General features: G+C 36.3%; 1 protein-coding gene across 4 annotated transcripts in view; it reads left to right on the forward strand.

Annotated features, from left to right (window-relative positions):
- Positions 1 to 25600, forward strand: part of Ccser1 (coiled-coil serine rich protein 1) — a 706759-nt gene that overhangs the window by 241615 nt on the left and 439544 nt on the right. For all 4 annotated transcript variants that reach the window (XM_070022282.1, XM_070022283.1, XM_070022284.1 and 1 more), the window contains exon 6: positions 1099 to 1306. In XM_070022282.1, coding sequence (XP_069878383.1) covers positions 1099 to 1306 — 208 coding nt within the window. The remainder of the gene's footprint in view (positions 1 to 1098; positions 1307 to 25600) is intronic.

The raw sequence follows: 25600 nt of genomic DNA on the forward strand, positions 1-25600 counted from the left end.
TTATATGTTATGTTGGACTTGTCTGTATGTTGTAATTCATCCACTCTTGTTAAGCTATCTTTTGTCAGTCTAGAAGCAGCTTTTCACAGGTGAGCACTTTGTTTCTTGATTTTCTTCTCTCTACTGTGGTCCTGCAAATTAGATCATCAAAAGACAGATCAAGAAGGGAAACATAAATAAGTTTATTGACATGTGTACCTTGTGTATGCACAGGAATGTGAGAGATGAATAGTTCATGAGGAAAAGAGCATTGGGACTTGCACAATGTCTTAACACACAACAACAAAACTCTAATAAATTTTAGAGAATTGATAAAGCAAAGAGAAGGACTTGGAGTTTCTTGGGCAGAATATAGTGGTAAGATAAACACAATGAACTGCAAAAGCTAGCTAATACAGTTGGTTGTTTCATGCTTCTCTGTGCTAAGGAGGGGTAGACATTGTCTCAGAATTAATGAATGTCCTTTCGGGCAAAGGGGCATCTTTGATTTTTAAGAGCATAGGAGGAGGGCAGGGAGATTTTCTTGTACCAGCTTCTTAATGGTTTTCTTTGCTCAAAATGATCCTTCTACTAAAGTGGTATCTTGGGACTAGTGGTTTATTTTTTCCCTTTATAAATCATGGAGTTCATACATCTCACACTTCTTTCTTTCTTACATAAAGCCTTATGGATGGTTCCGAGCTAAAAGTCACTAAAATGTTTAATAATTTCCATAGTGATTTAAATTAATGAGTGCTAGTTTTCTTATCAGTTTTGCTTCTTGAACTTTTCATTAGAGTTCATTTTAAGCATATCATGAGAAACTTTTGGTATAAAATTGGTATTCCAAGGACTTTCTTGTTTATTTCCATGTTTCCATGTGTGTTAAATAAATACCATACATCTCTGAAACCTTGATTGTGGAAAGATCATCTTCTAAGATAGTAATTGTCTTTGAATCTCAACCACTGAATGTATAACTTGATCATTTCTGCAGAAGGCATGGGTCCCATGAGGAATTTTTATCGAATATACTTAATGACTCTGAACAAATTGAGGGTTGGTATTCCTCCTCAAATTACACTGCATTGTAACTTCTGTTTCTGTTTTCCTTGTTAGGAGCCTTTCCCTGAAATTAACAAAGGACGTTGACCAGGAATTGAGGTGTTCTCACACTGGGCGGATACCCAGCAGTCCTTCTGTGGACCGGCCTCTACCAAGTGTGGAGGAGAATGGAGGCATAGATTCTCTACCATTCAGGCTGATGCTACAGGACTGCACCGCAGTGAAGACCTTATTACTAAAGATGAAGAGAGTTCTTCAAGAGGTAATGGTTTACTGAGAGATTAATGTCTTTCAGTGCTGGGAGACAGTGAGGGGCACAGATCTGGTCAGACCCTGGGTCTGGCTGTAATTAACGGCATGACATTGGGCCGAGGTCAGACTCCTCCTGGGCTTTCTGATAGTTCAAATGAATGGTTCAGAGTTCTGGTTTATAAATAGTCCCTCAAAAATTCAGCTCTAGGATGTTAAGGCTCAGTGGAAGAACACATGGGAGCCAAGAATTCCCTATTTGTCAGGTGAAGAGAAATGAGCCTTCAAGCTATGGACAGAGGGATTTAACCTGCTTCGTTTCATGATATTGGGCTTCTTTTTCTTTTTAAATGACACTACAAAGTAGGGTTTGTTTTTAGTGAATTCTGCTCTAATAATAATTGATCCAGTGAAAGTCTGAAGTTTTGGATAATTTAGCCCTGTGAATTTACACATAATCAGTCAGATGGTGAGCATAGCATGAAAACTAATCATAGGATGTTTGGATCTGTTAATTCCAGTAGTGTTTAGCATTCAAGAATATATAATCTGGGTTGGGAAGGTGGCTCAGTGGTAGAGAGCTTGCCTTGCATGCATGAGACCCTGGGTTCAATTCCTCAGCACCACATAAGCAAAAAGAAAAAAGCCGGAAGTGGCTCTGTGGCTCAAGTGGTAGAGCGCTTGCCTTGATCAGAAGAGCTGAGGGACAGCGCCCAGGCCCAGAGTTCAGGCCCATGACCGGACCCCCCCCAAAAAAGAATGTATAATCTTTTCATAGTTATTAATTATATTGTGATCATTCTAGAAGATGTATACATGAGATTACTTGTGTGTGTGTGTGTGTGTGTGTGTGTGTGTGAATAATATGAGAGCCAGAAATTGTCCTTTGTTAAGTGGGAAAGTAGAAAACTAGCCTGAGATTTGTGAGTTTGAATTTAGGAACTTATTATCTCCAGCCACTAAGTTTCAATACATTTTTCCTTATTGATACAAGATTTTAATAGCACAAGAACAAAAAAAAACCCTTATTACTTTGGAGTAATAATATTCTGGCTACCTGCAAATAATACTTGCCAATATTTGTGTTTCTAATACTCTGGTGGTAATAATTCTATCAGCTGCTACTCGGGTGCAGAACTGAACCTAGAAGAAGGAAGAGAGCTTCAGGAAAATGATGGCCAGAGATGTTGGAGATTTCTATTCTGTGTTCCCATTCCTTGTGCTTGTTATAAACAAAGAAGAATACATTCCACACCTATTCATATTGCTGGGATGGTCTATAAAGTGTGCAATGTGATTTTCAACCACTATTAGAATTTGAGTAATTGTGTGAGCTGGCAGTTAATAAAATACATCAAAGTAGACATACATATAATTGAACATGGCATGATTTTAAAGGGGGATTCAGCAATCAAACTCATTTCTACTTTATTTTAGTATTATCTACACTTAGAAAGTAGTTTACACCTGTTGGATTTATATGGTGGAAGTCCTACCTTCCAGCTCTTCTGCCTCTTTTCCAATTGTAGATTCATTTATGTCACCTTGATGCCTCAAAATCAGCCACGGGGGAGTATTTATGCTACAGAAATTGGCAAACATTGCAAATTAGGGCTTTTTTATTTTTTGCAAGCCTGCTGTCAAATATTTACCACCATACAACTTTATGTGTGATTTTATGGTTTCTATACTGACAGCGTGTTTTTTTTTTCTGTAGATGAAGAGATAAATTAGAATCTTCTCCAACCTTTGTGTTTAACATGTAGTCAGAATATCTTTGAACAAGGCAAACTTAATAACATCTCTTATATTAAAGGATATTAATCTCAAAGTCTGTAATATGCTGCTGTCAAACTTGTACCTTTCTGGTGTGGATTTGATAACAAATCAATAGGAGAAGGGAAATAAGAAGGGCCGACAGGATGTGTCAAGAGACTTTCTTAGGGCACTTCATTTTGTGATTTAAAAATATTCAGTGATAAATACTCTAGAAAACTCAGAATTTATCTGGGATGTTTTTATATTCCTATTTGTTTCTCTTCATTAAACAAAAACTAAAGAGATTTCATTTTTAAACTGATGCGGACTGAATACTAGTTATAAATGTGTATGGAACCCAGCTGCACAGCATTCTTTATTAAGTTATAGATTCCGTTAATGAAAATCACCTATTGAAATGTTTTCTTATGCCTGTGGAAAGTTTTCAAACTACAATTCACATTTTGACTTTAATAATAACTAGTCAGCTCAGATGAACTTTTTTTTAACTTTGTGGATTCATATTATTTAATTTTTCAACTGAAATAAGCACTTATTTTTAATATGTCAGGGTAGAATATGCTCTTATTGGGTGTTTTCATCTTTCGTTACATAAAATCAGCAAAGAGCTTAGCCTGTAACACATGCAGACATTTGTTTATTCTTTTTAGTAACATTTATGATAAATTTTATATCATTGATCATGACCTTATTTTCACATTCTTCCCTAAAATATTTTTATTATAAAGTAATTTACTGGGTAAATTTTACAACCAGGAATTGACCTTGGTTATACACAAAGAAAAACTATAAGAAAAAATTTAAATTACAAATCTTGATTAAATATGTTCTTAAAATTAAACATGGTTTTAAAATCAGACATTGTCTTAAAATTATTAGGAATAACTTACTGGTTCTAAGGAGGTGTACAGTTTATAGATCAATTATCTTCATTAAATTTGTTGAACATGAATAATTTCTTTGGAAAGCTCTATGCAGCATTTAAAATGCTTGGTTTTTCAAATAAATTTCTCTATTTAGTTAATATCAACCTGTTCTATCTAATTAACATTAGCAAGAATGTTAAGTTCTATTTATAATAATGCCTATTATAAATACTAATAAAAATCACCACTAGCAACAGAACATTAAATCCACATTTTTGCATCACATTTTGTAACATGGATTTTCAGCAAAATGTACTTCAGTTTTCAAAGTAAATATAGGGTTGTGACAAGATATACTGTATTCATAAACTACTTTTTTATATGGTATCTCCTTTGTAACATTACTTAAGGATAATATGATAGTGAATCTAGTAGTATGTTTGGCCCTGAAACTCCTTGAGATAGAAAGCATGTGTGGAGGTAAGCACTGATTGAGGTACCACTACTCTGGAGCTGATTTTACCAAGTCCAGCATTGAGCCTGAACATCGCCATATTGCACACTTTGCATGTGCATCTCTTGTGCATCCTGCAATAGAAGCACTGGGTTAGAATACTGTGTAATATGCTGTTTACATTAAGCATACAAAGCTTTCTCTACCTACATGAGATTTGCTTCCTTTCAAATCCATCTGCACATGTTTTGCAGATGTCTGCTACCTGATGATACCTCAGTTTTCCACAATACCAGTAATTGGCCTTTCTACTGAATTTTCCCACCTAGAAACCAGGTTTCTTACTGAAGTTAAGACAAAAATGAACATGTGTTCAGGTCACTCCGCTAAGTCTCTGTTTCCTAATTGCTCTTCCAATTATTCATGAAGTTCCCTTGTAAATTCTGTGTCCACCAACAATTCCTAGTTGCTAAAAGCATTTACGTGGTGGTCTTTTCTTTTTCAATGGTACTCAGAGAGTTCAGGAGGATAAGTTTGGGAACTTATTCCTTGTCCTGTCTGCTTAACTTACAATATATTTGCTGTTTAATATCTAAGTGAATAAAAATATATAACATTCAGTTCAAGCCAGACATTAAGTAGTTGTTGATGGAATGAAAATGATCAACCTGAGAGTCTAAGGAAATAACAATAAAAATAGCTGTGTGACAGGGTTTCCTCTTTAAAGTAAGTGGAGAAGGTACATACTCTTTCTCAGAATGTGAAGTAGAGAAGTCAGCAACAAACTAGATTTAATTTACACAATATATGCCAAAGACTACATGGTAGATAATTTTATGAACTGGATTTTTGGTAGAGTAGAATGTTTGAATGCCTATTAACTATATTTCCAAAATTGTCTTCTAAACCTAAAGATTAGAGGCAAAGCTTACAGGCTTATGCATTGTAGTTTTTTACACATAGATACCCTTTCCAAATGTACATATTTTTTTGTACATCATTATTTTAACTTCAGGGCAAAAATAAAAACTCATTCTAAACCCACAAATCAGATATATTAATTCTTTTTTGGTACATTTTTTATTATAAAAATGCTATTACTTGAGCAAGGTAATGCGTACATTTCCTATTGAGCATTGTTGCCTTCTCCTTTGTTTTCCCCCTACCATCCCTTCCCTCCCACCTCCACAACTACCCCACACCCCCACGAAGTTATGAAGTTCGTTTTCAACATAATGTTTTATACTTTATCTCTAATTAATCCCCAAAATCCCAGAAGTGGAACTGTGGCTCAAGTAGTGCAAGCCTTGAAGAAGGTCAGGTACAGTGCCCAGGCCCTGAATTCAAGCTCTGGGACTGGCATGCACGCACACACACACACGCACGCACGCACACACACACACACACACACACACACAATCTATTGTTATTACTTTTGTCCTCAGTTTTGTTCATAAATAGGAATGGCAATAGCAAAGGAGAACCATGCAAACTATTTTTAATTCCTGTCATGATTATTTTCATATAATTTTGTTACTCTATAAAAATGTTTATTATCTACAGAGATATTTATTGTCACTTCTCAACATAGTTTTCCCTGTTCGGTCTTTGTCCTGTCTTACACAATTTGTTGGCACTGTTTGGAAAGGAGCCAATACACCTGTCACATGAACTTGCAACATCTTTCAGTCATGAATCTTATTTGATGTCTTGTAAAAAACAAACAGCAACCCATATTATCAATGAATATCACCCTCTTTCTACCGAGCAGGTCTGGTAATGCGCTATTTGTGTTCCAATTACATTCAATAATGAACCAAATAACCACTCTAAGGGCCCTGGTGTGCTTGTCTAACTTTCAATATTCTTGAATCTTGAGTTCCTGCTCCTCTTGTAAAAACAACTCCCATGCTTGTGTGAAGTGCAATTGGCTAAATGTGGCAGCAAGGATTACAGCTGCAGCTTAGCAAATACCCAGAAGATGGCACCCTCCTGAGTCTCCAGAGACTCCACACTGTAATCAGCACTCCCGGGGGTGGGGGGTGGGGGGGTGGGGAGGCTGGGGGGGGGGGGGAGTTGGGAGATGGGGGAGCGGAGAGAGGGAGGAAGAGCCATTTAAGGGACACGTACTTTGGAAAGGTCACAGTTGTGGTTGTTGTTCCTCCTCCAGGACACCTTTTTCTTCCTTTTCTTTTTTATTTTAATTTCTTTTTTAAAAAATTTAATTTTATTTGTGAACATACTGTACAGAGGGGATACAATTACATGGGCAGGATAATGCGTACATTTCTTACCAAGCATTGCAGCCTCCTCCTTTGTTTACCCTTCACATCCCTTCCCAGCCTCCTCCCTCCCCCCCCAATCCCAATCCTTCTCCTTCCCCCTCCTCCCCCCCCCCCCCCCCCCCCCGCACCGACGTTGTAAAGCTCGTTTTGGACATGACAACTTGTACTTCTCATTGTTGCAACAGGTCCACCTGTATCCTTAAACAGCTGGTTTTTCCCCATCTCCTCCACAAGTTATACTGACATCAAATATAGTGAAAGCAGGGGTTATACTGTGGGGGAGGGACATACAAAGCAACAGAGAGATAATCTTATAAATGCCTTAGAAACACATGCATGAAAGAAAAAAACATTAAAATATATATCTAAGGGTTCATTTTCCTGACATCACATTATCTGACCTTTTCCGCTTGACTCATACATATACTAGATATTGCAAATGAGGGAAACCATGGGACCTATGTTTCTTTGGGCCTGGCTTACTTCACTTAATATAATTTTTTCCAAGTTTTTCCATTTCCTAACAAATGGGGCAATGTCATTCTTTCTGATGGAAGCATAGAATTCCATTGTGTATATATACCACAGCTTCTGCAGGGCAAATGACATAGCTAGCAAGATCAATAGAAAGCCCACGGATTGGGAGAAGATCTTTACTAGCCATACAACAGACAAGGGTCTCATATCTAAAATATACTTGGAACTCAAAAAATTAAACCCCCAACAACAAATCCTCAAAGAAACAACTGCCCAATAAATAAGTGGGCGAAAGACTTAAAGAGAAACTTCTCTGAAGAAGAAAGACGGATGGCCAATAGACACATGAAGAAATGTTCAACATCCCTAGCCATAAAAGAAATGCAAATCAAAACAACATTGAGATATCACCTCACCCCAGTTAGAACGGCAAAAATCAAGAACTCTAACAACAACAGATGCTGGAGGGGATGTGGACAGAAAGGAACCTTACTTCATTGTTGGTGGGAATGTAAACTTGTTCAACCACTTTGGAAAGCAGTATGGAGGTTCCTCAAAAGACTTCACATAGAACTCCCCTATGACCCAGCAATCCCACTTTTGGGCATTTACCCAAATGTTTACAAACAAGACCACACTAAAGCTATTTTAATTTCTTTACTGAGATTGTGTTTTGCTTTCATTTGAAACCGAGTGGTGGAATGTCTACTGCTAATCACAGTCTACAAATGGTGGTATTTTGAATTGAGAGTACATCATGCAATCCCTAACTAAGGCATTTACATGTTTACACATGAGTGAAAATGTTTTGTTCCCATCTAGTGACAAGATGAGGTGGAGGACAGCTAATTTCTTAACTATGCCATTTTAGCCTCGATGAAAACAAAATTAAGAGGAAATTAGATATTGACTGCAGTTTAGATTTAATAATGGAAATAGTTATTTCTGAAATTATCATCTTTTTTGGGGTAGCATTGGGATTTGCTTACTGGATTTTATGCTTGGTAGATAGGACCTCTACCACTTGAGTCATGCTCCAAATCCTTTTATATTTGAGGGTTTTTTTTTTCCAGGTAATTACTTTCTTGCTGCTTCCTGGTGCCTACGTTGCACAGAGATCTTCATGCTTTATGTCTCCTGGGATTTTGTGTGCCCTTCTATGCCTAGTTTTCAAATATTACTAATATAGATGGGATAACTGATCAAAATACATTAGGTAATAGTTGTAAATATCACAACAAAGCTCCATTGTACAATTAATAGAAAAAGTGAAAAATATAAACTTAAAATCCATTATCTTCCTGTTACTCTTTCTAACATTAAAATACTTAATATTAAATTTAAATATAGAACTAGTTAGAATAGAATAGAATTCATACTGATGGCATATGCTTGTACAAATAAGTATTTCCACATGTCCACTTACCTTCTGTTTGACTAGATGATCCTCAGGCTGACTAAGGCAGGTGCCAAGTTTGAAAAGAATAGGAAACTACCATAAATCATATTTCCTGTCCTGACATAATACCATGAACTTTTAGAAAAATCTATGGCCTGCCTTACAGATTAGTGAATATTGTTTTGTCAAGGCTACTTTGTAAGAGGGGGCCCTCCTCATCTCTGCCTCTTGATTAGCTGGGATTACAAATTTATGCCATCACACCTGGCTTAATCAATTTTATTGATGTGCTTGCTTTAGGTTTTCAGGTGTATAAGAAGAGGATGTGTTTTTGTTCATCAATTTAGTTTTAAGATTAGCTTTAAATGATGTCTGGTAATAGAAAAATCCAAATAAACTTTTGATTCTCAATTTTCCTCTCTTGCTCCCACTTAAAAACAAAAGCTTACTCTAACATTCCTTCCAAACTTGTTGCCCAGATTTGAGTTTTATCCTATCTTGTTAGTACATCCTTGGTTCTTATTTTCTCTCGAATACTGCCTATGTTCTCACATTGCTGTTTCTTTCCTGCTCCATTCAGCCCTTTTCAGAACTTTTGCTTGTTATAGGAATGCTAACTATTCTGTCCACATTTCCAAGTCTCAAGGCAGAATATACAACTTTACAGCAAATTCGGGTAGGAGGCAAGAAAAGGCAACTAACCTAAGCACAAAACCTATATTTAGACTTTAAAATATTTTCATGATTTTAGTTCTGGTTTTTGAAATTTTCATAAATGTTTGTTGACACAGATATTTTTGTTATAAAAGCAGTATTCTTGTCTTCTACTTGCATCTGAATGTAAATAATTATAATGCATTTATAACTTCCCCCAAATAATTCTTCTTTACTCTAAATCCACGCTTCCTTGTTTCCAAAGTGGCAGTTGTATTTCCCTTATATATGGAGAGATCAATTCTTAGAACTAAGCTACAATTAATTACTATTTATTTATTCATAGATGACACTGGCTTTTAATTCACTGTTTTCTGGACTATGATATTTATTTCTAATTTTGGGTTTTGCAGAACTTAAAACCAGTAATTTTAAAGAATTTACCATTGGGCCATAATTTTAATCCATATTTATAAAAATAGTCCTTGATAAAGTATGCTGCACTTCAATACAGAATGAAAACTCTGTTGTCACGTCCCATTGATTTTGAACCTCAAGCTTTTGAACCTAAGGCTCAGGTTCTAATATTGGAAGGCTTTTCCTCATTCTTTGCACATTTTTGAGAAATATCTACATCTATCTATGTGTATATATATATAGTGTATATATATATATTTATATATATATATATATATATATATATATATATATATATATTTAAGTACTTTAGAAATTTCCTTGGCTGGGACTGTGTCAAATTTAACTTTTACTTGGGAGATAATTGCAAACTATAAATATTCTCAAATTGTTCTTCTAGACATTTTTCTTACTTGACATCTCACACTATCCATTTTACTGGCAAATTGTTAACTACGTACCAAAGTTAGATTTTTCCCTCAAGAAACCATAAGAAGAAGGAAAATTGGGGGTAAAAAATAATAATAAAAAGAAAACCGAAGCAGGTTGTCTGTGGCTCATGCCTGTAATCTTAGCCACTCATGAGGCTGAGATCTGAGGATCACGGTTTGAACCAGCCCAGGCAACAATGTCAGTGAGACTTTTATCGCCATTAAACACTCCCAAAATATGGGATGTGAAGCTGTGGTTCAGGTGGTAAATTTTTAGCCTTGAGCTAAGAGAAAAGTTCAGGGACAGGGCCTGGGCCCTAAGTTGAAGCCCCAAAGTGGGCACAGGAAAAAGAAAAGAAAAAAAAAAAGAATAAAGGAAACAGCAAACCCAGCTAATATTGCCATGGATACATATACCTCTGTACCAGAGGCCAAAACATTGTTAGAATTAGTCTGGGGAAAATAATCCTATAGTTATGTAGTTATGATACATAGCTCTTTTCATACAACAAATACAGAGATATATTTTGTTGTTGAAAAGTAGTCATATAATGTAGTAACTCAAATATGGGTTTGAAAAATATTGCAATATTAAAAAATCTACAAACTTTGCTGCTGAAACATTTCTTGGCATGTTTATTATTAGTGTTTACCTTCATTATGTTAACTTACTTTTTGTATCTGCTTTTAACTTCAGCTTTTCACCTTTGTTTTCTGTTCTGATGTAATTTCTCGCTCTTAGCAGTAGAGCAATGAATAGATTCCTTTTTAATGTCTTGCCCCTTGTGTCATTTGTATTAGCTCTGTGACATTTTATGTCTTTTTACCACCCTAAAGTAGTAAAATTCTTGTCTTGTTTGGCCAGACAGAACAAAATTAGCCTGGGCTCTATCCTAAATCTCATAAACTGTCTCCATACACAGGACATAAAATTTCGTAGTGCATTACCCTCTCTCTCCTACAACTACCCCCACCACAAACACCAAACACATCTTTTTCATTTTAAACCACAGCCCAGGAGGAATATGTTTTCAGTAGTGGTCCAAATATTCATGTTTTTGTTTTTGTTGTTTGCTTATCTGTTTTTCTACTTGAACCATGGGGGGGGGTGTTCTTTGATGGTTAATTGGAGATCAGTCTCAAAGACTTTCCTGCCTAGGCTGGCTTTGGACCATGATCTTCTGATCTCAGCCTTCTGTGTTGTAAGGATTACAGGCCTGGGATCCTGGTACCCAGTTTTTTTTTTTCTCAAAAAGATATTTTTATTATCTTTATGTAGTTGTCCACAGGAATGGTTCTTTTTCCTTCTTAATTCTAATGAAGGTATGGATGTGGTTAAATCATGTGTAAAACTCATAGCATTTTTTTTTTATTCCTCACATAGATACATAGGATGAGGTTAATTATCCTTTTATCCTTAGCAAGGCTTCCTAGATCATCAACACAACTTGTCACTTTAGCAGCTCTTGTTTCATTAAACCTTGTAGAAATGTTCTTTACACTGTGCCTATAAAACTAATATATAAAATCAAGAACACAAGATGTCACAGCTTCAGCTTTTTCCTTCAAAGTATATGGTATGTTTATAAGGAAAATGATGTGAATGAAAGAGAGTGAATATTCAGTAATAAGTTATTGGAAAAATGAGATTAAGTTTTGAAAACTTAAAAATATATTTAAAAAACACTAATTTTTTGTTTGTTTGTTTGTTGGTCATGGGGCCTGAACTCTGGGCCTGGACACTGTCCCTAAGCTCTTCAGCTTAAGGCTAGCACTCTGCCATTTGATCTACAGCACCACTTCAGGCTTTTTCTGTTTATGTGATGCTGAGGAATGGAATCCAAGGCCTCATGCCTGCAAGGCAAGCACTCTATCACTGAGCCACCTTCCCAGCCCAACACTGATATTTTTCAACCATCTAAAATGTTTTCTTGAAAGTAATATTGGTTAGGAAATGGAAAGGCTTGGAAAAAATTATATTAAGTGAACTAAGCCAAGCCCAAAGAAACATAGGTCCCATGGTTTCCCTTATTTGCAATATCTAGTATATGTATGAGTCAAGCAGAAAAGGTCAGATAATGTGATGTTAGGAAAATGAACCCTTAGATATGTATTTAATTTTTTTTCTTTCATGCATTTGTTTCTAACGCATTTATAAGATTATTTCTTTGTTGCTTTGCATGTCCCTCCCCCACAGTATAACCCCTGCTTTCACTATATTTGATGTCGGTATAATTTGTGGAGGAGAAGGGGAAAAACAAGTTGTTTAAGGATACAGGTGGACCTGTTGCAACAATGAGAAGTACAAGTTGTCATGTCGAAAACGAACTTTACCATTTTGGTGGAGGGGGGAGGATTAGGTGGGGCGGGGGGAGGCTGGGAAGGGATGTGAAGGGTAAACAAAGAAGGAGGCAATAATGCTTGATAAGAAATGTACTCATTATCTTGCCCATGTAATTGTAACCCCTCTGTACAGTATGTTCACAATAAAAAAAATCATAAAAAAAAGAAAGTAATATTGGTGGTAGGTTGATCATAGGCAAATCAAAAGAAGAGTCAAAATAGACTTAAATCTTTGTTAGATTTGTCTGTTCTCAGAGTTTGATAAGTGAAAAACGTTCAAAATAGAGATACATTCACATGAAAAATAAAACTATTCTCCATGTGATGTTTTGCTTATGATATGTATTAATTTGGTTAGAAAAAGGTTTTATTTTGTGTAGAATTGAGAAAAAGCCAGGTAGAAGGAAGGAAGGAAGGAAGGAAGGAAAGAAGGAAGGAAGGAGGGAAGGGAAGGAGGGAGGGAGGGAGGGAGGGAGAGAAAGGGGAAGGAAGAAAAGGGATGGAGAGAGGAAAGGAAGGAAGGATGATAAAAAGGAAGGAAAGTAAAAGGAAGGAAGAAAAAGAGGGGGAAAGGTACAAAGAAAGAGAGGGAGGGAGGGAGGAAGGAAAGAAGGTCAGATTTGTTTTGCTCCCAAGAAATAAGTATGTAAAACTTTGGTAGAAAATAAAGTCTAGCTTAAAAGATATGCTTCTAAGAAAATCATGTGTTATACAATGGCTCTTATTGACTTAAAGCTCATATTTTGAAGCCCTTAACCCCTGCCCTTCCCCTCCCCATCGTGTGACCATATTAGGCTCTTTACAGAGGTAATCAAAGTTAAATTAGGCTGTAAAATTAGAACTCTAATCCAATATGATTAGTATTCTTATAGAAAGAGTGAAAAACACAAGATAGAGCTAGAAAGCGGCCATCTGCCAAGAAGAGTTGGCCTTAGGAGACATCCAACACTTGCTGTTAGACCTGCAGCCTCTGAAATTGTGTGCAAGTAAATTTCTGTTGTTTTGTCATGTATGCTGTAGCATGCATGGAAACAAGTCTACCAGCATATATGCATGGAGATGAAAGCAGGTTTGGTAAGGGGAACATGAGGTCTTAATTGTTCTAGTCAAGACAGGACCAGACAGAGGATGGCCAGGCTGGAGAACAGATCACAGGGCAGAAGCTCAATGCTTCTTCTTACATGCTCATCGGTGTACTTGGCAGCCATCCTTGAATACTCTGCATTGATATTAAGAAATTACCTATAACACTCCCTGGTGACCTCATTAGTAAAGTGGCCAAGAAGTTAAGAGAACTTTATGCTATTTTTTCCCCTCATCCAGAAGCATGTTGTGAAAATAACAGTCCTGTGCAGGATTCATTCTCTGTCCATATGCAGGAGGTATCAGAATCAAGTTCGTGAAATGTTGCAAAGATCATCTTAGATCAATCAAGGACTGTGGGATTAAGACTATGACACTGTGGCCCAGTGGCTACATATAGCTAAGAAAAGAGAGGGGACTGAAGACCTTCCCAGCTTTAGAAGTGAAAAGGAGCTGGGACTGTTGTGTGGACTGATTGCTTTGCTTTCCACCAAATTTGCCATTTAAATGGCGAACCCTCTATCTAGGTCTAGTGAGAAAGTAGCACAGGTGAATGAAGTTATTGAAATGGAAGGCTGGTTTGGTAAAAAGAGGAAGGGACAGCAGAACCGTCCCTCTGCCAGGCGCAGAGAGGAAGGTAGCTAAGAGCATGCAAGAAGAGGGTGCTCACCACAGCCACATCCGGACTGTGAACTTGAAGCTGCCAGCCTCTAGAACTTTGCGGAAATAACGTCTGCTTTCTGAGACACCAGTCTGTGCTGCTGTTTTATTACAGTCCAAATGGACTATGTAAGTTGATGGGTGATCCAAAGCTACGACTTTTACTAAAGCACTCTGAGCTTCAGATCTATGCTGCCTCATCAATTTAAAAAGAAAGAGGATTTATTTGGTGAAACCGAAGAGTACAAAGAATGAAAAAAGGGAAACGGTTTGTCTAAATGAAAAATTACAGGGTTGTCATATTCCCTTTAAACGCAATGATTATGCATACGTTTTAATATATATGGACCATAAAAAAAAGACTCAAATTAGATTTAAAATGAAGTATTTGGTTTTAAAGATAGATTACATGCTAGGCCTATCAAGACATTTGGCAAAATTTATAATGAGAAAAGAAGGGAGATGAATCAAACAAACCATCCTGAAAACAAACACAGAATCCTTGGAGTGGAATGAAAGAGAAAAGGATGAATGGTCAATGAAAGCAAGAACCATCTCTAGTCCGGTTGCTGGTCGGCCCAGTTGCTACATCTCTTTCCTGCTATTCCATTTCATTCACAAGGTGTTAATAGGGTGTGTCTTAAAATAAGCTTTTCCTTTTTCCCAAACAATTGCAGGTTACTTCCACCACTATTTTCCTAAATGCCCCAAACAATACTCATCCCTTATTTTGACAAGGTCTTCTGTTTTGCTATCTTTCGCTTCATAATTTATCCTCTGCTTGGATAATCAACGCTGTAGTCCAACTTTCCATTACTTTAAATAAACAAAAAATCACAGTAGTCACATACCGGAGAAGCAGTATGGCACAGTGTTTCAGAGCCATAAGCAATGAAGTCACAGACTTTGGAGAGAATCTCATCTCTGACATCTGCATAACAAGTGCCCCTGGGAAGCTATTTTATGTCTTCAAATCTGTTTTGTCATCTGTAGAAGGAGAAGTTGAAAAGTAATATATAGAAAGACTAAATACTGCCGATTAGCATGGGAGAGAATAATTATTTCCTTTTTCTCCTTTTCTTTATTTTATTATTTTTACTTCTTTACCATTCCTGGGGTTTGAATTCAAGGCCTGGGCTCTGTCTAGGAGCTTTTGTGTTTAAAACTAGTACTCTATCACTTGAGCTGCTGCCGATCCACTTCCAACCTCTTATTGGTCATTAGGGATCAGAGTCTCATGGACCTTCTGGTCCTGGCAGGCTTTGAACCAGGATCGTAAGATCTCAGCCTTCTGAGCAGCTAGAATTACAGGCATGAACCACCAGGACCTGGCTACATATATATGTATGTGTGTGTGTGTGGGGGGGGTGTCTTTATGTAGTTGTACAAAGGGTATCCCATTGAACATGTCAATTCAGGAATACATACATCTTGTTCAACGCCACTGCCTTGTTCTGTCTCTTTCCTAAAAGTATTTCTACCACTCTGTGTTTCCTGGAATATAAGGTCAAATCTCTTAATATCTGTTCAAAGTTCTCATAGTCTGGTTACCAGCTTGATCTCTCCATTAATGTATCTTCTCTGCTCTGGCCAGTGTATGCCTTTTTTTTTTTTCTGGTCTAGTGGCCTCTGTAGTCTCTTGTACATTTGTTTCCCTAAAGCTTGGAATGCCCTTCTCCCCTTACTTTGCCTGTGTATGCTCAACCTCAAATATTATCTTTTTTTGCTAAAACTTCTTCCATGTTCTTATTGGTGCACATGTGCATTTAGTTATCCACACAGCTTATATTTTTAAAATTATTTAACAATTATTTAATACTTTTAAATTATTGTTGCTGTTGTTATTTTTAAAAATAGTGCGTGGACTGTCACTATAGACTACAAATTTGCTTATTTGATTTTTTTCTAAAGGACTTATCCCATCCATGGGTATAGGGTGCCTCACTAAAATTTCTTTGGTATATGCAGAGGGAAGGAAGACAATTGAATGGCAAAAATAAATGCCTTAAACATTTATTAATTTATTTTATAATTTTAGCTACGATGATAGCTCAGGTAGCTGAGTACTTCTTACTTCATTTCAAGTTAATTTTGACAAAGTAACCATAGGGACTTTAGTGTGTATTTCTCACATCAGATGTAGTAGGTTCAGTAAGGAAATTTAACCATTCTCTTCTTATCTGAATTATATATAATTATAATAAAGTTTTATGGTATCAACTCCATACCAGCTGCTCTTTAACAAAGAGTCCTTGCTTGATGAGGTGAAAGATGCATTTTATGGACATGTTTCAGTAGCACATTCTGCTTTATGGCATGCCAACAACAGTCTAGTACTTTCATGACTTATCAGAGCTATTGGTTGTATGATAAAGAAGAACATTGTGAAGTTTTAAGTCTCCTTTTCTTTCACATTACATGGAAGATATTCTATTTTCTAACCTTATTCTTATTCCATAATGGCATTGATTTTCTCTCCCTTACACACACTCTCTCTAGCCATCTTTTTCACTCTCTTTCTCTCTCATGCGTGAAGCGAAGTTGTGAAATTCTAACGATGACTATGATCTTTTATTCTTGAATATTTTGATGGGACCTGATATGACCTTGTATTTCTGGGACAATCTAAGTCTCAGATTTGTCCTTATGAGTTGCTCATCGTTTTCAATTTAGTGTTCGTATATGCCCTAGTTTGAAAAGAATTAAGGATGCTTTAAAGTTTCAAGTGTTAACAAATACATAGTGTTAGTAAATATGTATTAATGTATTTACTCAGAAGTTAAATGTAAATGGGAGAAAGATAGGATCAAGCATTTGAGCATAAGCATGAGTATCATTAGTGTTATTTATTTGAGAAACTTAATTGAAAAATTTCCCATACAATCATGAGAATAAAAGGTATAAAAGAGTCAATATTGTAAATTCCATATAAGTAAATATTGTAAGTAATGAGGCATCATTACCATAATTCTAGCATGCTGCCTCTCTGAGCATAGAAAAACTAGTTTTAGTTTCTTTTATTTTCCATTTATTTTTCCTTTTCATCTGTGTTCATGTCATGTTTTGAATATATTAATTATAATCATGTTAAGAATCGAATTACAACTCCTTGTTGAAGCTTTTGTGAGTCTTTTTGAATTAGATGCCCTTTGTTATTGACTAGTTTTATGCTATCTGGTGTGAATGATTAAAAAAATTACATGGGTAGCTTGGAAGTGTGTGTGTGTGTGTGTATGTGTGTGTGTGTGTGTGTGTGTGTGCGTGCGTGCGTGCGTGCGTGCGTGTGTACACATGTGCCAGTCCTGAGCTAGTGCTCTACCATTTGAGCCACAGACCTATCTGTGTTTAATTGGAGTTAAGTGTCTCTTGGACTTTTCTGCCCCAACTGGCTTTGATCTGCAATCCTCAGATGTCAGAATCCTGAGCAGCTAAAATTACTACAGGTGTGAGCTACAGGCACCTGGCTGGAGCTCTGACATTATTTAGCTTCCTGCAGAAGTGCTATGCTTTGGCATCTAATCATCCCATCAGTCCACTCCTAGTGGGGTGATTCCAGGAGCCACATCAGTCACTGGGAACCCGGATGTGTTACCAGTAGACGAAAGACCATAGTTTCTTCAGGATCTCATTTCTCAGAACACTTACATCCCAAATTTGTTTTCTCAACCCCATGACAGCTCTGCTCAAGATCTGCCATTCTCTAGCATGGGTTTCTACTTAATTTGGGGGTTTTTCTTTCTAATTGGCAAATGTGCTCAAGGCTAAAATTGACACCAAACATGAGCTTTTAAGAATCTTGGCTCTGCAGGTCTTTGACTTTTGAAGGATATGTGCAAAATCTCTAAAAAATACATATTTTTTTGAGGGGAAAGGATGGGTCCAAGTTTTCTGGTTTTTCTTAATAACCACATTGAACTAGTTCAAGAACTGGAGAATGTTTTGCACATCAAATATATCTATCATTCATTTTTATAAGTTAAGCTTTATTGAAATGCAGTTGTATTTAGTTAGTCACACATGTGTAGGCCTACTTCGTAATTACAAAGACAGAATCAGGCAAAATTTGATAGTTGTAACAAAGCCTGCAAAACCTAATGTCTGTATCAACCGGCTTATTCCAGAAAATTCTCAAATTTGTTGTTATCCATCACAATCAGGAAAACAAAATATAAGAGACAATATTTCTAATACATCAGCTTCTTCTCAAGAATAGATTCAGTTTGATAATTATTTTTCATATACAATATAAAATATTTCTATTTTTCTTTCTGGATTTCTTGATATAACTGTAGTTACTGCCTTTTTCATTATTTGGACATACTGTCTTTCAACACAGATGCTAAGATAACACAACATTTCAGCAATTAAAGAAAATCCAAGGGAAAATATGTCTTATATTGAGAAATGATACTGCTTAATTATATAATGTGCTTGCTTACAAATATTTAAGACACTTGGATAACAAACAGTGATTGGTAGCCAGTTGCAGTGACTTGAATTTGGATAAACTTGTAGTTGACTAGTGTATATATTACTGTCAAGCCATTAGCATTTATCTTTCTGAAATTCAGCAGAATATGTTTGAATAAAAAACAAATTATATCTGCTGTCAAACATACTTATGCAAATATTTTTTCAATAATTTCCCTTTAGGAATATCTTTAAAAGATAAGGTAGCTCAGATTAAAACAGCATGAAAAAATGTCAATATAAGCTTAAATATGTTCACAGGGGACTTTTTCTCTGTGAGAAATATAATTTAATATGGGCCCACTGAGTTTGATCTTCCAAAAGCACTTGGAAAAACAGAAACTGTAGACTGCACTGTATCATGTATATAGTTTGAAATTATTTGAGACCAAGTAGCCATGTTCCAAAGTTCTCCATATATGTATTGTCTTATATATGCCTATATTCTTCTTTATGTTCCCTTCCCACTAGTTTCAGGAAAATAACCAAAGATCTTTGTGCAATCTTTGCATTGTGAGTTTGATGCTCAATAATAAAGACATGCTAGTTGTCTTGTTTGTATTTTTGTGTGTGTTTTTTTCCCCAAGATCCACTGGTAATAATGAAACCCTATTTCTAGATTACTGTTACAGCCAGTCTGGTTGAGTCACATGATCCCAAGGTAAAGAATTCCCTGGAGATCATTATTTTGGTGTAGTATGCCTTGGTTAGCACGACTCATTGAAGACAAGAGATATTAAACAACTAAAGGTGATTTCATTCCTTGTGCTGGGGTCTCATTAAGAGCCCCAGTTTTGGTGTTGTAATGTTTTGAGGGTGGGATTTTAATAATACAAATCTGAACTAGTTCTTAACATGTAGGTAACTCAATGCAAGTGATATGCAAAAATAATTGCTTCACAACCAATAGGACTAAATTAAAAATATATGTAACTTGTATCTGTTTTTGATCTTCTATGTATAATAACCTGGCCAACCAAAATAATACATACAGACTGTTTATTGTAGCTCTGAAAGTTTCATTTTGATCATGAGTTTAATTCATGTAACTAGCTAGACTTTATATAAATGTTGTATAATGAAGTTTTTTTGGAAACATGATCCTCAGATTTAAAACTCTTGAGTAGTGGGATTATTGGTGTGCTCAACTGGTTACTGGCTGTAAGAGTTGTTATCATTGAAGCATATGATTTAATCATTTACTCTTCTTCTCAAGATTTTTTAAGAAAAAGTTAAAAGATATTTGTTTGGTAGACTTAAAATGTATACATTTTATTGAGTATAAATGTCACCTTAAAATTAAGAAGAGCAAACAAATATTGAATGGTAGCAAGTGGTGTATATTGTGAGGTGCTTTAGATTAGTATGTATTTATATCTTAGATTTGCTTGGTTATGAATCAGAAAAAAAGATGAACTGTTGGATGTAAGAAGGGATTTTCCAATGAATATATGATATACATTAGTGTTTGATAGAACAGAATTATAATTATAATTGAATTAATTTGTAATTGAATTGTTCAATTATATATAATTCAATTACAAATTAATTCATAATTAATTTTATACTTCCATTTTATAACTGAATGTATAATTGAATTATAAATATAATTGAATTATATAGATATATATTCTTTCAATCATATGTTTTATATATTTCCATTATAAATGTGAGAAATAAGTATTGACCATGCTTAAAGGCAAGTTCTAATGCCTTTATGCAATAGATTTAATGCTACAAGCCTCAAGTATCCACCTAAATGGATACTTATTATATCTTCTGAGATAAGGAAAATATGTTACATGTGATACACAAACTGATAAATGATACTCTCAAAGTTAATGCCTTATTATCATGTTTTGATTTCAATTTATATGATTTATAAGAAATTATATGTTTCTAGTCTCTTTCTAAAATAAACTTGAAAATCATTTAAATAGTCACAAAATTTTCACTCCAAGTAGATATGGTAAAGGAAGTAGCCACACTATATGGGTGGGTGGCAAGCATCCCCACCTTTTGCATAAGGGAAAAATTTTATAGATTTTTGCAATCTCAATTCATCAGTTTCTTTTCATTTGGAAAGCACTATATTGAAAACTGACTTGTGTAGTTATTTGTTCTTTCCTTCTTTCTCTTTCTCTCTTTCTTTCTTTCTTTCCTTCTATTTTTCTTTCTCTTTCTCTCTCTCTCTCTCTCTCCTTCCCTCCTTCCTTCGTTCCTTCCTTGCTTGCTTGTTTGCTTGCTTGCTTGCTTGCTTCTAGTTGTGGGGCTTAAACTCAGGGCTTAGGCGCTGTCCCTGAGCTCTTTTGCTCAAGGCTAGCACTCTACCACTTTGAGCTACAGCTCCATTTCTGGTTTTTGAGTGGTTAAGTGGAGATAAGAGTCTCACTGGGACTTCTCTGCCCAGGCTGGCTTCGAACCATGATCCTCAGAACTCAGTTCTGAGTAGTTAGCATTAGCTATCAATGCCTGGCAACTTGTGGTTTTAAAATGAAGACTATACACAATATAGAACACACTGTCAGTACCCAATAAAGTCAAAGGATGTTATTATTAGTCTTAGAACAAAGAAATACAGAGCTTCTAGAAGTGTGTGCCACAGAGAAACTTTCATTACAGCCTTGCTTAACTGCTTCCCTGGATTTTGATGTCCTGTATGTTTTTTGATCATTCCTGTTAGTGAGATGGAGTGACACACCCTGTTTATTTTTACTCAAATTGCAAAACAAATGATAACTTACCTGCAGAAGTGCCTGTGATGACGTTTCTTCTTTTGTGTTCTTTAAAGTTATTGTGTGGTCTTTTTTTCAAGGCTATTTTAACAGTTACAGTAATTGGCAGTCATGAAAGTGGGGAATTATAATTTTATTTATCATAATTACACCAGTCTGAGCAGTTTTGTTGATCTCTTTTTTCCCCCTTTTGACTCAAGGAACATACAATTGATTTCTGTGACTCACAAAACTGAATGCATCTAGTTGTCAACAGAAATATAATAAAAGATATGTTGTGTTTCTGGGTCTTTATTAAGAAAATTTTGGCCTGTGCCAGGGAGCCCTAGTGTTTCTCCTATTCCTTCCTGTAATGTTTTCAGGGTGTCTGCTTTGACTTTGAGGTCTTTGATCCATTTGGAGTTGATTCTGGTGCAGGGTAATATATGGGGATCTAGCTTTTCTTTTCTACAGGTGTTTAACCAGTTTTTGCCAGCACTATTTACTAAAGAGGCTGTCTTTCTTCCATTCTATTTTTCAGCTCCCTTATAAAAGATTAGCTATAGATCTGTGGGTTCATTTCTGGGTCTTCAGTTAATGGACTCATTATCCTGCTCATGTAACTGTAACCCTCTGTACAGTATCTTTACCATAAAAATATATATTAAGAAAAAAAGAAATATAATAAAAGAATGGAATAGAAGAAGCAAGGGGTTCCTATAAGAAAGGATTAAACACAGATTATGCCACCTGAAGAAAAGAAGGTTTGTGTTCAGAATGCGACGGAATGCCAGTGATAGTGGTTCAGGCCTGCAATCCTAGCTACCCAGGAGGATGAGATCTGAGGATTGTAGTTTGAAGTCAGCCTAAGTAGAAAGTGCATGAGACTCTTACCTCAAATTAACCACCAAAAAAAGCCAGAAGTGGAGCTGTGGCCCTGTGGTAGAATGCCAGCCTTGAGTGTCAAGCTAAGGGAAAGTGCCTAGGCCCTTAGTTCAAGATGCATTACTTGCCACGTTCCCAACACTGTTACCACAATGCAATGAATGGATTTTATTAGAGTATGAGCTGATTTGTATTATTAGGAAAGAGAACCTCCCTGTGCTGGTTGAAGTTACTTGACCGAGGCACAGGTTAGAGAAAGAGGTTGGGGGAAAACTCCAATACCTCCTAAACTGTATCCTATATGAAATCACTTTTCATTGTGAGATTTTGTACACATGTCTTTCATTCTTTTGAAAACATGCTGAAGTTATTAACATTGAATCTGAAACCATGTGAACTGAACTTCGTGCAGAAAATATTAGGAAATGTGCTGCCTTGTTGAATAAATGAGAAAGGGAAGCTTTGACCCAATCCTGATTGTTTTTAAAAAAGGGTTGCGTGGGATTGGCCTACCCAGAGCCAAGAGAAGTGTCTCCTACTGAGAATACTCAGGGAAAGCCAATGGCATAGGGAAGGGCCAGGCTTTTGGTCATTCCAACATGATCTCTCATGAGTTCATGATGTTGAGGAATTTGTTTCCAAGGGAACAGCATTTCTAGCAGTAAAGTTGAAAATTTAAGAGAGAAACATCAAGGTTATACAAAGAATATTAGGCATGGGAACATCTGAGAGAGATGGCAGAATAAGGGACTAAAGCGGACTGAAGACATACCAAGAGGCTGAAATAGAATAGTTTGAAGTGGGTCCATTTCAGTAGCTATCACTTGGTCTGCAGAGGGAGTGCAGTAACTGGGATTTTCATGGTCTTCTGCAAAAGGTGGTAGCATTGATGCTGATGAGTTAGTACCTACCATTGGCTGTGTTGAGAAATGGGGCATCCACACATGGTCCAAGTCAACCATTTGTTTCCTTAGATGCCTGCTCTGTCAGGATGAGGCAGACCTGAGGAATCCCACTTCCCCAAAAGGCATTTGGGTAGGGGGTAAACACTAAGTACTTTTAAGAATTTTCATGTCCTGATAGCTCTCTTTTAATTATAATTTTGATATCTCTAAGTTGTTATCCAGAGGAAAAGCCATTCAACAAATCAGCTAATAAATGCAATGCATTTTTGAAAGTACTCCTTAATAATAATTGACTTCTCAGAGGACAGCTGTTATAATACAGAATCTCCTGAAGATGTCCTTCTCTGGGCTTTGTGTTGAAAGCTTAATGGTTTCAGCAAGTTACTTTTTTTTTGGGGGGGGGTTAGTCATGGTCATGGAGCTTGAACTCTGGGCCTAGGCACTGTCCCACAGCTCCTCAGCTCAAGGCAAGTACTCTACCACTTAAGCCACAGTGCCACTTCTGGTTTACTGGTGGTTTATTGGAGATAAGCGTTTCATGGCCTTTCCTGCCCAGGTTAGCTTCGAACAGTGATCCTCAGATCCCAGCCCCCTGAGTAACTAGCATTACAGGCATGAGCCACTGACGCCTGGCTCAAGAAGTTACTTTTTAAACTTGCTGAACCTCAAAGCCTCAGTGGCAAAGTGGAAGTAATACTGTCTTTTCACTCAGTAGTTGTGAAAAATAAAGTTGTTTACAGCTCATTTAGAATTATTAGCAACTGCCTGTATTAGCAGTCACTATTGCATATTTCACTTACTTATATGGGGTTTAAATATTATCAACCAGTAAGTAGTTTTGTGATTTTAGGTAAATATTCAACTTGACAAGTTGATGTATAGCTTTTTGGTTCAATTGCACTACTCAAAAAAGCCAATATTGGGCTGAGAAGGTGACTCAGTGGTGAGTGCATGTATGAGGCCCTGGGTTCGATTCCTCAGCACCACATAAGCAGAAAAGGCCAGAAGTGTTGCTGTGACTCAAGTGATAGAGTGTTAGCTTTGAGCTGAAGAGCTGAGGGACAGCACCCAGACCCAGAACTCAGGCCTCACTAGCCCCCCCCCCCCACAAAGCCAGTATTAATCTTAGAGAGATAGGCATTATATTTGTGTGGTAGGTACAGCCATGACATCACTGGTAGCAAAGTAGGTGAGAGCTTTAAGTGATTTGGGTCGATGTAAAGATGCTCACTCTAGTAATATAAACTTTCCTGATGTATTGTTTTTTCTTTAATAAAAAGAGCCATGATCCGCTGGATGTAGTACTCTTGAGAAATGTATTTGTCACTAAAAACAAAGGAGGTCAAATGATTTTTCTAGATGTAGTGGTGACAATAAATATCTACTGTCACCTATAGTGAAGCAGAAGAAAATATACTGTCACTTCTGTTATTGGAAAACTGTCCATCTCTTTCTTAGCTGTCTCCTCCAAGCACCCTTCAATGGGGAATTACCCTTGTACGACTCAATTTGAAGCCGAGTAAAAACTTCTAAGATAAAGGGCCATCCCCTAAAATGCTAGGTTATTGTTACTTAGTTCAAACTATGGGACAGATGGTTTGAAGCCACTGAAATGCTCACTATTGCACTTTGTAAGGTGGAATATCTCAGAATTTATTCTCATTTATTCTTCTTTGAAGAATACATTCAAATGCATTGGGAATTATATGAGCTGTGATTAAAAAGAAAAAAGAATAATTTCATAAGAACAGAGAACAATCATTTATATAAGGGGTTGTGAAATTACAGGTGTTTGAAGTATATCTTAATTAAAATAAATTCAGAGCTTATAAAAGCATCTGAAGTATATTGCTTTCAGATATTAAGTAATTATTTGGCAATTGTCACTGTCTTTTAGATCAGCTCTCCCTAATGATAAGTGGAAAGTTAATACCATCACATTAGCGTAATTTGATTAGACTGGAATTTAAAATCATATATATGTGTATCTTGTTAGTAACAATTTTTACGTCATGCCTTAGGGTAGGTATTAATAGAAGCAGGGGCTCAGTCACACAAAAATAAACACAGTCTATTATATAAAGTAAAGAATGGTAAGAACCATCACATTCGAAATGGACATTTAAAATGGAATGCTGTTGAAGAAGGGAGAAATAACCAGAAGTTTGATAATCAAAACTCTCTTTATATATTGCGAGTAGTCAATGGATATTTTAAATAGGAAAACAGTGCATGAAATAGAGAATTATATCATAGTAAACTCTAATAATGCATCTTTGTCAACACAAGTATGCAAAAAACAATAAGGAATGAACACGATGGGGCATTTTAATTTTTCTTTCCCCTTCTTCCTTCTCCTTAACTGTTTCTGACTTGGAAGTTACTGTCCTCAGGCTCCTCCTCTTCCCCTTCCTTTCCTTCTCTTCCCCTCCCCCTCTTTACCTGCTGCCTGTTCTTTAGTCTCTTCCTCTTATTCTCTTTTCTG

Source organism: Dipodomys merriami, unplaced genomic scaffold (assembly GCF_024711535.1).
Source record: "Dipodomys merriami isolate MVZ:Mamm:240054 unplaced genomic scaffold, mDipMer1.0.p SCAF_15, whole genome shotgun sequence".
NCBI classification, from domain to species: domain Eukaryota; kingdom Metazoa; phylum Chordata; class Mammalia; order Rodentia; family Heteromyidae; genus Dipodomys; species Dipodomys merriami.